The sequence below is a fragment of the Somniosus microcephalus genome, chromosome 18 (assembly GCF_052327205.1).
Source record: "Somniosus microcephalus isolate GS21.2 chromosome 18, FLI_Smic_1.0, whole genome shotgun sequence".
Classification (NCBI taxonomy): Eukaryota; Metazoa; Chordata; class Chondrichthyes; order Squaliformes; family Somniosidae; genus Somniosus; species Somniosus microcephalus.
The window spans coordinates 1,059,510-1,075,980 of NC_141004.1; the positions used below are offsets into that span (position 1 = coordinate 1,059,510).

General features: G+C 48.1%; 1 protein-coding gene across 5 annotated transcripts in view; it reads left to right on the top strand.

Moving 5' to 3' along the window:
- The window catches only part of LOC147104971 (striatin-interacting protein 1 homolog), a 155,394-nt gene that overhangs the window by 94,458 nt on the left and 44,465 nt on the right, over positions 1 to 16,471 (top strand). For all 5 annotated transcript variants that reach the window (XM_086010950.1, XM_086010951.1, XM_086010952.1 and 2 more), the window contains one exon: positions 2,901 to 2,972. In XM_086010950.1, coding sequence (XP_085867076.1) covers positions 2,901 to 2,972 — 72 coding nt within the window. The remainder of the gene's footprint in view (positions 1 to 2,900; positions 2,973 to 16,471) is intronic.

The following is a 16,471-nucleotide window of genomic DNA, read 5'->3' on the forward strand; positions in this document are numbered from 1 at the left end:
AAAACTGGTTAATGCCTGCATTAAAATAGCGGACAGATCAATGTGATACAAGCATGTTAAACATTACAATATTATTGCATACCATAATATTTAGTTTAATGTATATAATTTATTCAAAACTTTATTTGTTCCCTTCCACCACCAAAAATGAATAAATTGAATCCTCCTTAGTACGTAACTTAATCTCCACTTGCACCAATTTTAGTTTTAAGTTCGGTCATTTCCTAGCACGTGACCCTGTGGCTACCCACAGGCTATTTTAGGAGACTTGCTTGTTATCACTTGGTACCAGGTACAGTGCACCTTGTATGCGATGAATATAATGCACAGTGTGTTGCAACCAGTTGCATTAAAAAGCGGCCAAGATAAAAGAAAGTGTTTCAAAATTGAAAGTAATTTTTTGAAAATATTTCCGTTACAGAACTGATATTGTTTTAGAAATAGTGGCCCCGATTTTTGGCTTGTGTGGGAAATGGTCGGGTTTCCCCAAATGTGGGGTTTCTGACACACATAAAAAAGTGTCAGCCAGCTCCACGCAATTTTCCCTCAAGTGGCCAATTAATTCCCAGCATGTGGGAAGCCTTGCTAATTGTCCAATTCGAGTCAGAAATCCCCACACTATGATGTCATCATTCGAGGTGCTTTCAAAGTGTCCAGCAGGCTTCTCAACCACTCTTGCACAATGGCAGAGGAGCCTGCACCAGCTGCTGCCAGCGGCAGAGGCTGAGCTGCCTTCAAATTCGACGAGGCTTCACTGCAGGCATTATTGGATGGGGTTAGGGCCCACAGGGAGGTCTTCTTCCCTAGGTCAGGGAGGAAGAGGCCTCCCACTGAGACCAATGCTGCATGGATGCAGCTGTCAGCAGATGCCAACTCGCTGGGAGTCACCAGAAGAACCTTGGCATTACATCTCTAACTCCTTCCTTTACTCCCCCACAGTACCATCCAGAGCCCCCGTCCTCACTGTGGAGGAGGAAGAGGCTGTGCAGCCAGACTCCTCAGAGGAAGCTCCAACCTCTGAGGGCGCAGCATCAGCAGAAGTAAGCGCACCCAGCACCAGCGCAGACACTCACACCTCGGGGGGACCTTCGGGACATAGAGTAGTGTTGTCACCTGGTGTTTCACATCTCGCAAGTGAGCCTCAGCAGATTCTGGAGACAGGGACAGCAGTGGAGAGTCCTCGTCGGAGGGCGCAGGACTCTACCAGCTCAGCTCAGCTCAGCTGTGCTGCATGACGACCCTCTGCCTCTGGGTCCATCCGCAAGAGAAGAGGTGATGGATCTCCATGCACAGATGCAGGAGTCTCTGGCAGGTTTTGTCTCCAGGGTCGCTGCGAGTGTGGAGCGAATGGAGGAGTCCATAGCGACCATGAGCAGAGCCTTTGTGGAGTCATTGGTGCATGAACGCAGCACCATGGAAAGGTTGGCAACCTCCATGGAGGAGATAACTCGCCAGCATATGGAAAACATGGTGAGTGCTCATAAGAGAATGACATCTCTTGAGGAGCGTTGGCCATCTGTTGAACAGAGAAACCAGATCTTCATGGAAGCCCTTCTGAGTAGGACTGCCAGTGCAGAAACGGGTCCCACTGGCCCCCTAAAGCGCAGCAAGGTGCTCTCAAGCCACTTCCAAGCGCTGGCCCCTTCTGGCTTGTGCAGCTTCAGGTGAGTGAGCCGCAGCCTGGTGCTCCTGGTGCTCATCCTGCTGTTCCTGGTTCTGCTGCTGTCACCTCTGCTGTTGGAGATCCTCTAATGCCAGGAAGGGAAGGTGCCAAAGGCCTCCCATGCTTCTAGCAGATGCCTCGGTTGAGGAGGTCCTGAATTAGGGTGGTGAGAGGGGCTTCCCAGGAGCTCACACTGAAGAAGTGTGTGAGGCTCCAACTTTCTGCAGCTGCTCCTAAGGCTTCAAATAGTTCCCCCAAGCCTTGATCAACAAGGTCCTGCAGCCTGCAAATGCTGCCTCTTTAAATCTCTTCAGCCCTCAGTGACCTGCTGCTGCAAGCAAGCAAGCCAGCTGTTTTCACGCCAGCTCTCATCGGCGGGGTTCCCCGTAGGCGGGTTTCAGGTGGGGAAAGCCCCAAAGTCGCAACGGCACGGGAAAATCGTCCTTAACAAGGTGATCATTGGTGATTAGTGCTGCGACGAGCAGTCCCGCCAGCGGCGGCCGGGACTGAAGCGGGGCGCGTGGAAACGGCGGTCCGAAAGTCGGACGGGGCGGGGAATCGGGCGGGGGGGTCCCGACCCGCTTTTTCCGCGATTTTCGGACCACGGCCGCATGAAAAGCCGCCCGACAGCTGCCCGAAAATCGGGGCCAGTCAGTCTCTGTTTTTAAAAATTGTGATAAAGTTACAGTACTTTCACTGGATTATAGCACATATTATACAAGCTTCGTACTGCTTGTCCCAGTTGGCATGGGCCCAAAGTACAACTCTGTCTCCTAATTTGGCACAGATTCGGCACTAAATTGGCGATCTCAAACAGAGGCCATGGGATCGCAAAAGAAAAATACTGTGAATACTGGAAATCTGAAATAAAAACAATCACAGTAGGTCAGGTGTCATTTGTGGCGAGAGAAACCGAGTTAATATTTCAGGTCATTGATCTTTTATCAGAACTAATCAGAAGCAACAGAATGGCTGATAGAGAAATATCATGTGGCTACAGAAGGGGTGTCTGAGGTTGGCGCTGACGTAGAGGGTGTTTTACTCTACATTTAGTATGCTATGTCTACCTTGGGAGTACTTGTTGCTCAGAGTGCTTGAAATCCCAAAACCAGTGACCTTCATATTGATATCCAAAAAAATTTACAGAGGGAAAGATATATATTGCATATACTTGGTTTTTAAAACAGGTGATCACATTTCTCTCTGTGTATACACTCATCTTTTACTTACTCTACAGCACAAGTACATTTCAATAGCCGAGATTCAGATCAAGAAGGAGGAGGAATATCTGAAAAAGCCACTCTCAGCGGTAAGGATAGTGCTATTTCTAATTTTTGAAGTCAGTTCATATCAGTTACAAGTAGAATTGTTAATAAATCTGGTTCTTAACCCCATAGTGTGCCTTCTGTGTAATATACTGTTCAACAACAACTTGTATTTATATAGCCCCTTTAATGTAGTAAAATGCCCCAAGGTGTTTCACAGGAGCGTTATAAAACAAAATTTGACACTGAGCCACATGAGATATTAGGACAGATGACCAAAAGCTTGGTCAAAGAGGTAGATTTGAAGGAATGTCTTAAAGGAGGAGGGTGTGGTAGAGAGGCGGAGAGTTTTAGGGATGGAATGCCAGTGCTTAGGGCCTTGGCAGCTGAAGGAGGTAGTGGCGATGGAAATATGATGGAGAGGATAGGGGATTGGAAGCTCAGCTTGAGGTTAAATAGGATGCTGAGGTTGTGAACAATCAGGTTCAGAATGAGTCAGTGGCAGGGGAAGGGGATTGAATGAGTGGCGAGGGTACGGAGGTTGTGGAGGGGGGCTGAAGGCAATGGCTTCAGTCTTACCAATGTTTAACTGGAGGAAATTATGGCTCATCCAAGGCTGAATGTTGGACAAGCAGTTTGACAGGAAAGAGGTAGTGGGGGAAAAGAGAAAGGTGGTGGAGAATTAAAGTTGGGTGAAGTTAGCATACACGTGGAAGCTAGCTCCATGTCTCCGGATGATGTCACTAAATTGCATCATGTAGATGAAGAGATGAGGTTAGATTCTTGGAGATAACGGTGTACGGTGACAGGAAGCGTAGCTATTGCTGGAGATGCTGTGGCTGCGATTTGATAGATAGGAGTGAAACCAAGTCAAGGCAGTCACACTGAGCTGAAGGAGAGACGTTGGAGAAAAATGGTGTGGTTGACCATGTCAAAGACTGCAGAGAGGTCAAGGAGGGAATGACACCACGGTCACAGTCGGACAGTATAATCTGTGGCTTTGGTTCGGCCGTTTCAGTGTTGTGGCAGGGGTGGAAACCTGATTGGAGAGATTCAAACTTTAAATTTCAGGAAAGATGGCCGTGAATGTGGGAGGCAACAACACGTTCAAGAACTTTGGAGAGGAAAGGGAGCTTGGAGCTGGCACAGTAGTTTGCAAAGGGTTGAGGTGGGTTTTTTTGAGGAGGCGATAACAATTGTTTTGAAAGGGAGGGTGCAGTACCTAAGGAGAGAGAACCATTTGCAATGTCGGGTAGCATGGGGAGTGGCAGGGAGGTTGGGTACTCGGCAGTTTATTAAGAAGGGATCAACGGAGCAGGAGGTGCCTCTCATAACAAAATGAGCTTGGAGAGGGCATGAGGAAAAATGGGAGAAAGACATTGGATCAGGGCTCGGACAGGATTGAACTTGGAGAGAGGATTTTCTTGGTGGCCAAGGGGTGGGTGGGGGAGGCAGCTGAATGAATGTTCTCTGTTTTAAGAACATAAGAAATAGGAGCAGGAGTCGGCCATTTGGCCCCTCGAGCCTGCTCTGCCATCCAATAAGATCATGGCTGATCTGATCTTGGCCTCAACTCCACTTTCCTGCCCGCTCCCCCCTTGACTCCCCTGTAGCTCAAATATCTGTCTTATCTCCTCGTTGAATATATTCAATGACTCCGCCTCCACAGCTCTCTGGGGTAGAGAATTCCAAAGATTCACGACCCTTTGAGAGAAGAAATTCCTCCTCGTCTCCATTTTAAATGAGCGACCCCTTATTCTGAAACTATCCCCCCCCCATGAGGGGCAACATCCTCCCTCTCAAGCCCCCTCAGAATCTTACATATTTCAATAAGATCCCCTCTCATTCTTCTAAACTCCAGTGAGTATAGGCCCAACCTGCTCAGTCTTTCTTCATAAGACAACCCCTTCATCTCAGGAATCAACCTAGTGAACCTTCTCTGAACTGCCTCCAATGCAAGTAAATCCCTCCTTAAATAAGGAGACCAAACCTGTACGCAGTACTCCAGGTGTGGTCTCACCAGCGCCCTGTACAATTGTAGCAGGACTTCCCTACTTTTATACTCCATCCCCTTTGCAATAAGGGCCAACATTCCATTAGCCTTCCTAATTACTTGCTGTACCTGCATACATGCAAACTTTTTGTTTCATGTACGAGGACCCCCAGATCCCTCTGTACCGCAGCACTTTGTAGTTCTCTCCATTTAAATAATTTGCTTTTCTTATTCTTCCTACCAAAGTGGATGACCTCACATTTTCCCACATTATACGCCATCTGCCAAATTTTTGCCCACTCACTGAACCTGTCTATATCCTTTTACAGACTCTGTGTCCTCCTCACAACTTGCGTTCCCACCTACCTTTGTATCATCAGTAAATTTGGCTACAGCACACTCGGTCCCTTCATCCAAGTCATTAATATAGATTGTAAATAGTTGAGGCCCCAGCACTGATCCATGTGGCACTGCACTAGTTAGTTTGCCAACCTGAAAATGACCCATTTATCCCGACTCTGTTAGTTAGACAATCCTCTATCCATGCTAATATATTACCCCCAACCCCGTGAGCTCTTATCTTGTGCAGTAACCTTTTATGTGGCACTTTATCGAATGCCTTCTGGAAATCCAAATACACCACATCTACTGGTTCCCTTTTATCCACCCTGCTCGTAAATTTGTCAAACACAATTTCCCTTTCATAAAACCATGTTGACTCTGCTTGATTGTATTATGATTTTCTAAATGTCCTGCTATTACTTCCTTAATAATGGATTCCAGCATTTTCCCAATGACAGATGTTAGGCTAACTGGCCTATAGTTTCCTGCTTTCTGTCTCCATCCTTTCTTGAATAGGGGAGTTACATTTGCGGTTTTCTAATCCGCTGGGACCACTCCAGAATCCAGGGAATTTTGGTAGATTACAACCAACGCATCCACTATCTCTGCAGCCACTTCTTTTAAGACTCTAGGATGCAGACCATCGGATCCATTGGACTTGTCAGTCTTTAGTCCCATTAGTTTGTCTAATACTTTTTCTCTAGTGATAGTGATTGTTTTAAGTCCCTCCTTCCCTATAGCCCCTTGATTATCAATTATTATTGGGATGCTTTTAGTGTCTTCTACCATGAAGACCGATACAAAATATTTGTTCAAAGTCTCTGTCATTTCGCTGTTTACCATTATTAATTCCCCAGTCTTCTCTTCTAAGGGACCAACGTTTACTTTAACTACTCTCTTCCTTTTTATATACCTGTAGAAGCTCTTACTGTCTGTTTTTATATTTTTTGCTAGTTTACTCTCATGATCTATCTTCTCCCTCTATTATTTTTTTAGTCATCCTTTGCTGGTTTCTAAAAATGTCCCAATCCTCTGGCCTACTACTAATCTTCGCAACATTGTGTACCTTTTCTTTCAATTTGATACCATCCTTTACTTCCTTAGTTAGCCATGGATGGTTCATCCTTCTCGTAGAGTCTTTCTTTCTCACTGGAATAAACCTTTGCTGAAATATCTCCTTAAACGTCTGCCACTGCTTATCTACCGTCTTCCCCTTTAATCTATTTTCCCAGTCCACTTTAGCCAACTCTGTCTTCATACCCTTGTAATTGCCTTTATTTAAGTTTAGGACACTAGTTTCAGACCCAAGTTTCTCGCCCTCAAACTGAATTTCAAATTCTAGCATGCTATGATCACTCTTCCCTAGAGGATCCTTTACAATGAGATCATTAATGAACCCTGTCTCATTATACATTACCAGATCTAAAATAGTCTGCTCCTTGGTTGGTTCCACAACATATATTGTTCTAAGAAACCATCCCAAATACACTATATGAACTCGTCCTCAAGGCTACCCTTGCCAATTTGATTTGTCCAATCTATATGAAGATTAAAATAGCCCAAGATTATTGCAGTACCTTTCTTAGAAGCCCCCATTATTTCTTGATTTATACTCTGTCCTACAATGTAGCTACTGTTAGGGGGTCTATAGACGACTCCCACCAGTGACTTCTTTCCCTTACTATTTCTTATCTCCACCTAAACTGATTCTATGTCTTACAAAAGCAAAATACTGCAGATATTGGAAATCTGAAATACAAACAGAAAATGCTGGAAATACTCGGCAGGTCAGGCACCATCTATAGAGAGAGAAACAGAATTAACATTTCAGGTCGATGACCCTTCGTCAGAATGAAGGGTCTCCAGCATTTTCTGATTCTACATCTTGATTTCTGAGCCAATATCATTTCTCACCACTGCACTGATCTTATCCTTTATTCACAGAGCTACCCCACCAACTTTTCCTTTCTGCCTATCCTTCCGAAATGTCAAATACTCCTGAATATTCAGTTCCCAGCCTTGGTCACCTTGCAACCACGTCTCTGTAATGGCTATCAGATCATACCCATTTATTTCTGTTTGTGCCGTCAGCTCATCTATCTTGTTACAAATGCTGCGTGCATTCAGATAAAGAGCCTTTAATTTTGTCTTTTTACCATGTTTCTCTACTCTGACTCTACTTGCTGGTGCACTCTTAAGTTTGCACAATCTGTCTCTTCCTGTCACACTCTGGTTATCATTACCCCTATCGCTACCCTGCACTATTGCCTTCTCCTTTCTCTTTGACTTTCTAAATTCCCCTTCACCTGAACCCCCCCACTATTTAGTTTAAAGCCATATCTACAGCCCTAGTTATTCGATTTGCCAGGACACTGGTCCCAGCATGGTTCAAGTGAAGCCCGTTCCAACTGAACAGCTCCCTCTTTCCCCAGTACGGGTGTTAGTTCCCCATGAATTGAAACCCATTTCTCCCACAACAATCTTTGAGCCACGCATTCAACTCTGATCTTGTTGACCCTATGCCAATTTACTCGTGGCTCAGGTAGTAATCCAGAGATTATTACCTTTGTGGTTCTGCTTTTTAATTTGGACCCTAGCTCCTCAAACTCCCTCAGTAGAACCTCTTTCTTAGTCCTACCTATGTCGTTGGTTCCTACATGGACCGCAACAATGGAATCCTCCCCCTCCCACTCAAGTTCCTCTCCAGCCCTGAGGAGATGTCTTTAATCCTGGCACCGGGCAGGCAACACAGCCTTCGGGACTTACGCTATTGGCTGCAGAGAACAGTATCTATCCCCCTAACTATACTGTCCCCTACCACTACTACATTTCTTTTTACTCCCCCAATTTGAATGGCCCCCTGAACCACGGTGCTGTGGTCAGTTTGCTCATCCTCCCTGCAGTCAATGCTCTTGTCCACACAGGCTGCAAGAATCCCATCCGTACCTGTTGGACAAGTGCAAGAGCTGAAGCTCCTCCAATGCTTCCCTCTGGGTCCCCATACCTGCCTCACTCGTAATCACACCCTCCTGTCCCTGACCACGGACCAAATTTGAAGTATTTATCCTAAGGGGTGTGACTGCCTCCTGGATCAAAGTGTCCAGGTAACTCTTCCCCCTCCCTGATAAATCGCAGTGTCCGAAGATCGGACTCCAGCTCACCAACTCTGAGCCGAAGTTCCTCAAGCTGCAGACGCTTACCGCAGATGTGGCCACTGGATCACACTGGTGTCCAGCAGCTCCCATATGCTTCCGCTGCAACACATCTCCTGCCCTGCCATCTCTTATTGTACTTTATTTAACTAATTAGGTTTTCAAGTTTGGAATATTACTTAATTATCTATGTATAGTTTTTAATCTAAAATCACGGCTCTTAATTTAAACCAATGCCCTAGTTTAGAGAAAAAGAGAGAAGTACTCACCAACCAATCACATACCTGTTTTCCTGTGATGTCACACTTTGATTTTTTTTTCCTTTTCACAGGTCCATTCGCTCCGCAGGGAGGCAGCCTCTCCCGCTCTCGGAGCTGTCTAAATCAGCCTCTCCCGCTCTCGGAGCTGTCTAAATCAGCCTCTCCCGCTCTCGGAGCTGTCTAAATCAGCCTCTCCCGCTCTCGGCTCTGTCTAAATCAGCCTCTCCCGCTCTCGGAGCTGTCTAAATCAGCCTCTCCCGCTCTCGGAGCTGTCTAAATCAGCCTCTCCCGCTCTCGGCTCTGTTTAAATCAGCCTCTCCCGCTCTCGGAGCTGTCTAAATCAGCCTCTCCCGCTCTCGGAGCTGTCTAAATCAGCCTCTCCCGCTCTCGGCTCTGTCTAAATCAGCCTCTCCCGCTCTCGGAGCTGTCTAAATCAGCCTCTCCCGCTCTCGGAGCTGTCTAAATCAGCCTCTCCCGCTCTCGGCTCTGTCTAAATCAGCCTCTCCCGCTCTCGGAGCTGTCTAAATCAGCCTCTCCCGCTCTCGGCTCTGTCTAAATCAGCCTCTCCCGCTCTCGGAGCTGTCTAAATCAGCCTCTCCCGCTCTCGGCTCTGTTTAAATCAGCTTCTCCCGCTCTCGGAGCTGTCTAAATCAGCCTCTCCCGCTCTTCACTCTGTTTAAATCAGCCTCTCCCGCTCTCAGCTCTGTTTAAATCAGCCTCTCCCGCTCTCGGAGCTGTCTAAATCAGCCTCTCCCGCTCTCGGCTCTGTCTAAATCAGCCTCTCCCGCTCTCGGCTCTGTCTAAATCAGCCTCTCCCGCTCTCGGCTCTGTTTAAATCAGCCTCTCCCGCTCTCGGCTCTGTCTAAATCAGCCTCTCCCGCTCTCGGCTCTGTCTAAATCAGCCTCTCCCGCTCTCGGCTCTGTTTAAATCAGCCTCTCCCGCTCTCGGCTCTGTTTAAATCAGCCTCTCCCGCTCTCGGCTCTGTTTAAATCAGCCTCTCCCGCTCTCGGCTCTGTTTAAATCAGCCTCTCCCGCTCTCGGCTCTGTCTAAATCAGCCTCTCCCGCTCTCGGCTCTGTTTAAATCAGCCTCTCCCGCTCTCGGCTCTGTTTAAATCAGCCTCTCCCGCTCTCGGCTCTGTTTAAATCAGCCTCTCCCGCTCTCGGCTCTGTTTAAATCAGCCTCTCCCGCTCTCGGCTCTGTTTAAATCAGCCTCTCCCGCTCTCAGCGCTCTGTTTAAATCAGCATCTCCCGCTCTCGGCGCTCTGTTTAAATCAGCCTCTCCCGCTCTCGGCTCTGTATAAATCAGCCTCTCCCGCTCTCAGCGCTCTGTTTAAATCAGCATCTCCCGCTCTCGGCGCTCTGTTTAAATCAGCCTCACCCGCTCTCGGCGCTCTGTTTAAATCAGCATCTCCCGCTCTCGGCGCTCTGTTTAAATCAGCCTCTCCCGCTCTCGGCTCTGTATAAATCAGCCTCTCCCGCTCTCGGCTCTGTTTAAATCAGCCTCTCCCGCTCTCGGCTCTGTTTAAATCAGCCTCTCCCGCTCTCGGCTCTGTTTAAATCAGCTTCTCCCGCTCTCGGCTCTGTTTAAATCAGCCTCTCCCACTCTCGGCTGTTTAAATCAGCCTCTCCCGCTCTCGGCTCTGTTTAAATCAGCTTCTCCCGCTCTCGGCTCTGTTTAAATCAGCCTCTCCCACTCTCGGCTGTTTAAATCAGCCTCTCCCGCTCTCGGCGCTCTGTTTAAATCAGCCTCTCCCGCTCTCGGCTCTGTTTAAATCAGCCTCTCCCGCTCTCGGCTCTGTTTAAATCAGCCTCTCCCGCTCTCGGCTCTGTTTAAATCAGCCTCTCCCGCTCTCAGCGCTCTGTTTAAATCAGCCTCTCCCGCTCTCGGCGCTCTGTTTAAATCAGCCTCTCCCGCTCTCGGCTCTGTTTAAATCAGCCTCTCCCGCTCTCGGCTCTGTTTAAATCAGCCTCTCCCGCTCTCAGCGCTCTGTTTAAATCAGCCTCTCCCGCTCTCGGCTCTGTTTAAATCAGCCTCTCCCGCTCTCGGCGCTCTGTTTAAATCAGCCTCTCCCGCTCTCGGCTCTGTTTAAATCAGCCTCTCCCGCTCTCGGCTCTGTTTAAATCAGCCTCTCCCGCTCTCGGCTCTGTTTAAATCAGCCTCTCCCGCTCTCGGCTCTGTCTAAATCAGCCTCTCCCGCTCTCGGCTCTGTCTAAATCAGCCTCTCCCGCTCTCGGCTCTGTCTAAATCAGCCTCTCCCGCTCTCGGCTCTGTTTAAATCAGCCTCTCCCGCTCTCGGCGCTCTGTTTAAATCAGCCTCTCCCGCTCTCGGCTCTGTTTAAATCAGCCTCTCCCGCTCTCGGCTCTGTTTAAATCAGCCTCTCCCGCTCTCGGCTCTGTTTAAATCAGCCTCTCCCGCTCTCGGCTCTGTTTAAATCAGCCTCTCCCGCCGCCCTTTGTGCCGCTGCTCCCGCTCTCGGCACTCTTTAGTGATAAAGAAATCAATGAGCTCCTTGCACTTATTTTTGCGGGCTGTGTGAGGGGTTTAAGGAGACGGTTAGTAATGGAGAAAAGAAGCCCGGGATTATCTTCGCTGTATGATCCTGGAGTAGTGGATGGTTTAACCAGTTGTGAGCCAGATAGGTCAAAGTCTGCACTCGTTGGACTTGCGGGAGCAAAGATATGAGGGCTATACCAGGGGCAACAACCAGGATAGGAAAGAGTGAAGATTTTACTGGGGAGGGCACACAAGGAAATGGGGTTGATGGGGGTAGGGGAATTTAGGTGATGAGAGATACAAGGAAGTAGTTGGAGATTGCCTTATCTGTGATGGAGATGATGGGAGTAGAGGGGCCATATGAGATGGCAGAGTTGGGGGGTGGCCGTGAATGTAGGAGTGTACATATTGAAGGAGCGGCTTAGTGATATCCGGTGGCCAGTGATTTCAGAGGAGAAGAGAGCAAGGTGAACTGAGATTGAGATTAGAATCACCGATGATCGAGTCGCTCAGTGCAGAGGCTGAGGGAGGTAGGAAAGGAAGGAGAATATCTGAGGGAGAAACATGGGGGGTGGGGCGGGGGGCGGAACCACAAAAATAGATTGCATTGTTAAAAGAGGAGGACTGTAAGTGACATCAGGAAGACAGACAGTTCAGTGGATTGGGCAAATAAATGTCATAAATTTAATGCAGAGAAATGTGAGGTGATCCTTTTTAGGAGGAAGAATAAGGAGAGGAAATAATACATGTTAAATGTTAACATTTTAAAAGGGATAGAGCATCAGAAAAACTTCGGGTTCAGGTACAGAAATCTTTAAAAATGGGAGGACGAATAAAAATGTTAGTTACAAAAAATTGTGGGATAGTTGCTTTTGTCCTGTGTACTCCTGTTTGTAAAACATGAGATAATGCTAAACTTATTTTAAAAAATCACCGGGTAGGCTGCAGTCAGATTATTGTATCCAGTTTTGGGCTCCCTACATTGATGATTTGGTAATTCGAGAACATTAATTTAAGTTCACCAAAAGAAAGAAAGGCGAGTGAGAACTTTTCAAGCAGAGGATTGTTACTACATGGAATGCCCTATAAGAAACCGTACTGGAAGTGGAGTTCATAAAGCCGTTAAAAGGGAAGTGGATAAATAGTTGAAAAAGAAAAATGAAACGGGAATTTTTTTTAAATTCGTTTGTGGGATGTGGGCGTCGCTGGCAAGACCAGCATTTATTGCCCTCAAGAAGGTGGTGGTGAGCCGCCTTCTTGATCCACTGCAGTCCGTGTGGTGAAGGTACTCCCACAGTGCTGTTAGGGAGGGAGTTCCAGGATTTTGACCCAGCGACGGTGAAGGATCGGCCGATATATTTCTAAGTCAGGATGATGTGTGACTTGGAGGGGAACTTAGAGGTGGTGGTGTTCCCATGCGCCTGCTGCCCTTGTCTTCTTGGTGATGGAGGTCGTGGTTTTGGGAGGTACTGCCGAAGAAGCCTTGGCAAGTTGCTGTAGTGCATCTTGTAGATGGTACACACTGCAGATATGGTACGCCAGTGGTGGAGGGGGTGCTAATCAAGTGGGCTGCTTTGTCCTGGATGGTATCGAGCTTCTTGAGTGTTGTTGGAGCTGCACTCATCCTGGCAAGTGGAGAGTATTCCATCACACTCCTTACTTGTGCCTTGTAGATGGTAGAAAGGCTTTGGGGAGTCAGGAGGTGAGACACTTGCTGCAGAATACCCAGCCTCTGGCCTGCTCTTGTTGCCACAGTATTTATGTGGCTGGTCCAGTTAAGTTTCTGGCCAATGGTGACCCCCCCCCCCCCCCCCCCAGAATGTTGATGGTGGGGGATTCGGCGATGGTAATGCCGTTGAATGTCAAGGGGCGGTGGTTAGACTCTCGCTTGTTGGAGATAGTCATTGCCTGGCAGTTCTGTGGCGCGAATGTTACCTGCCACTTATCGGCCCAAGCCTGAACGTCATCCAGGTCTTGTTGCATACGGGCAAGGACTGCTTCATTATCTGAGGTTTTGTAAATGGCACTGAACACTGTGCAGTCAGCAGCGAACATCCCCATTTCTGACCTTATGTTGGAGGGAAGGCCATTGATGAAGCAGCTGAAGATGGTTGGGCCTAGGACACTGCCCTGAGGAACTCCTGCAGCGATGTCCTGGGGCTGTGATGATTGACCTTGAATCACCAAAACCATCTTCCTTTGTGCTAGGTATGACTCCAGCCAGTGAAGAGTTTTCCCCCCGATTCCCATTGACCAGTTTTACTAGGGCTCCTTCATGCCAGACTCGGTCAAATGCTGCCTTGATGTCAAGGGCAGTCACTCTCAACTCACCTCTGGAATTCAGCTCCTTTGTCCATGTTTGGACCAAGGCTGTAATGAGGTCAGGAGCAGAGTGGTCTTGGCGGAACTCAAACTGGGCATCAGTGAGCAGGTTATTGGTGAGTAAGTGACGCTTGACCGCACTGTTGATGACACCTTCCATCACTTTGCTGATGTTTGAGAGTAGACTGATGGGGCGGTAATTGGACGGATTGGATTTGTCCAGCTTTTTGTGGACAGGACATACCTGGGCAGTTTTCCACATTGTCGGATAGATGCCAGTGTTGTAGCTGCACTGGAACAGCTTGGCTAGAGGCACGGCTAGTTCTGGAGCACAAGTCTTCAGCACGATAGCTCGAATGTTGTTAGGGCCCATAGCCTTTGCTTTATCCAATGCGCTGAGCCATTTCTTGATATCACGTGGAGTGAATCGAATTGGCTGAAGACTGGCTTCTGTGATGGTGGGGACCTCAGGAGGAAGCTGATATGGATCATCCACTCAGCACTTCTGGCTGAAGATGGTTGCAAACACTTCAGCCTTGTCTTTTGCACTCACGTGCTGGGCTCCAACATCCTTAAGGATGGGGATATTCATGGAGCCTCCTCCTCCCGCTAGTTGTTTAATGGTCCACCACCATTCACGACTGGATGTGGCAGGACTGCAGAGCTTTGATCTGATCCGTTGATTGTGGGATCGCTTAGCCCTGTCTATAGCATGCTGCTTCCGCTTTTTAGCATGCATGTAGTCCTGTGTTGCAGCTTCACAGGTTGGCACCTCATTTTTAGGTGCGCCTGGTGCTGCTCCTGGCATGCTCTTCTGCACTCCTCATTGAACCAGGGTTGGCCCCCTGGCTTGATGGTAATGGTAGAGTAAGGGATATGCCGGGCCATGTGTTTACAGATTCTGGTGGAATACAATTCTGCTGCTGCTGATGACCCACAGCGCCTCATGGATGCCCAGTTTTGAGCTGCTAGATCGGTTCTGAATCTATCCCATTTAGCACGGTGGTAGTGCCACATAACACAATGGAGGGTGTCCTCAGTGTAAAGATGGGACTTCGTCTCCACAATGACTGTGCGGTGGTCACTGCTACCAATACTGTCATGGACAGATGCATCTGCGACAGGTAGATGGTGAGGACGAGGTCAAGTAGGTTTTTCCCTCGTGTTGGTTCTCTCACCACCTGTCGCAGGCCCAATCTGGCAGTTATGTCCTTCAGGACTCGGCCAGCTCGGTCAGTAGTGGTGCTACCGGGCCACTCTTGGTGATGGACGTTGAAGCCCCCCACCCAGAGTACATTCTGTGCCCTTGCTACTCTCGGTGCTTCTTCCAAGTGGTGTTCAACTTGGAGGAATACTGATTCATCAGCTGAGGGAGGGCGGTAGGTGGTAATCAGCAGGAGGTTTCCTTGCCCATGCTTGACCTGAAGCCATGAAGCATAGAAGATAGGAGCAGGAATAGGCCATTCGGCCCCTCGAGCCTGTTCCGTCATTAAATGAGATCAAGGCTGATCATCCAAATTCAGTACCCTGTCCCTGCTTTTTCCCCATATCCCTTGATCCCTTTAGCCTTAAGAAATATATCTAACTCCTTCTTGAATATATTTAATGAATTGGCCTCAACTGCCTTTTATGGTAGAGAATTCTACAGGTTCACCACTCTCTGATGTTCCTCCTCATCTCCGTCCTAAATGGCTTACCCCTTATCCTTAGGCTGTGACCCCTGGTTCTGGACTCCCCCGCCATCGGGAACATCCTTCCTGCATCTAGTCTGTCTAGTCCTGTTAGAATTTTATAAGTTTCAATGAGATCCCCTCTCATTCTTCTAAACTCTAGCGAATATAAGCCTAATCGACCCAATCTCTCCTCATACGTCATTCCTGCCACCCCAGGTATCAGTCTGGTGAATCTTCGCTGCACTCTCTCCATGGCAAGAACATCCTTCCTCAGATAAGGTGACCAAAATTGCACACAATACTCAAGGTGTGGTCTCACCAAGGCCCTGTACAACTGCAGCAAGACATCCTTGCTCCTGTACTCGAACCCTCTCGCTATGAAGGCCAACATACCATTTGCCTTCTTAACCGCCTGCTGCACCTGCATGCTTCCCTTCAGCGACTGGTGCACAAGGACACCCAGGTCTCGTTGACTTCCCCTTTTCCCAATCTATTGCCGTTCGGATAATAATCTGCCTTCCTGTTTTTGCCACCGAAGTGGATAACCTCACATTTATCCACATTATACTGCATTTGCCATGCATCTGCCCAATCACCCAACCTGTCCAAATCATCCTGGAGTTTCTCGGCATCCTCCTCACAGCACACACGCCCACCCAGCTTTGTGTCGTCTGCAAACCTGGAGATATTACATCTAGCTCCCTCGTCTAGATCATTAATATGTATTGTGAATAGCTGGGGTCCTAGCACCGATCCCTGCGGTACCCCACTAGTCACTGCCTGCCACTCAGAAAAAGACCCGTTTATTCCAACTCTTTGCTTCCTGTCTGCCAACCAGTTCTCTATCCAAGACAGTACCTTACCCCCAATCCCGTGTGCTTTAACTTTGCACGCTAACCTCTTATGCGGGACCTTATCGAAAGTCGAAATACACCACATCCACTGGTTCTCCCTTATCTATTCTACCACTTACATCCTCAAAAAATGCAACTAGATTAGTCAGACATGACCTTATGCTTCACAAATCCATGCTGACTCTCTGATCAGTTTATACTTGTCCAAGTGCTCAGTCACTGTCCATAATAACAGATTCTAGTAACAGCCCCAAAATGAGACATGGGGTCCGGAGTCGATGTTGAGGGCTCCCAGGGCCACTCCTCGACTGTATACCACTGTGCCACCACCCCTGGTGGGTCTGCCCTGCCGGTGGGACGGGACATACCCAGGGACGGTGATGGAGGAGTTTGGGACATTGGCTGAAAGGTATGATTCTGTCAGTATGACTATGTCAGGCTTTACTAGT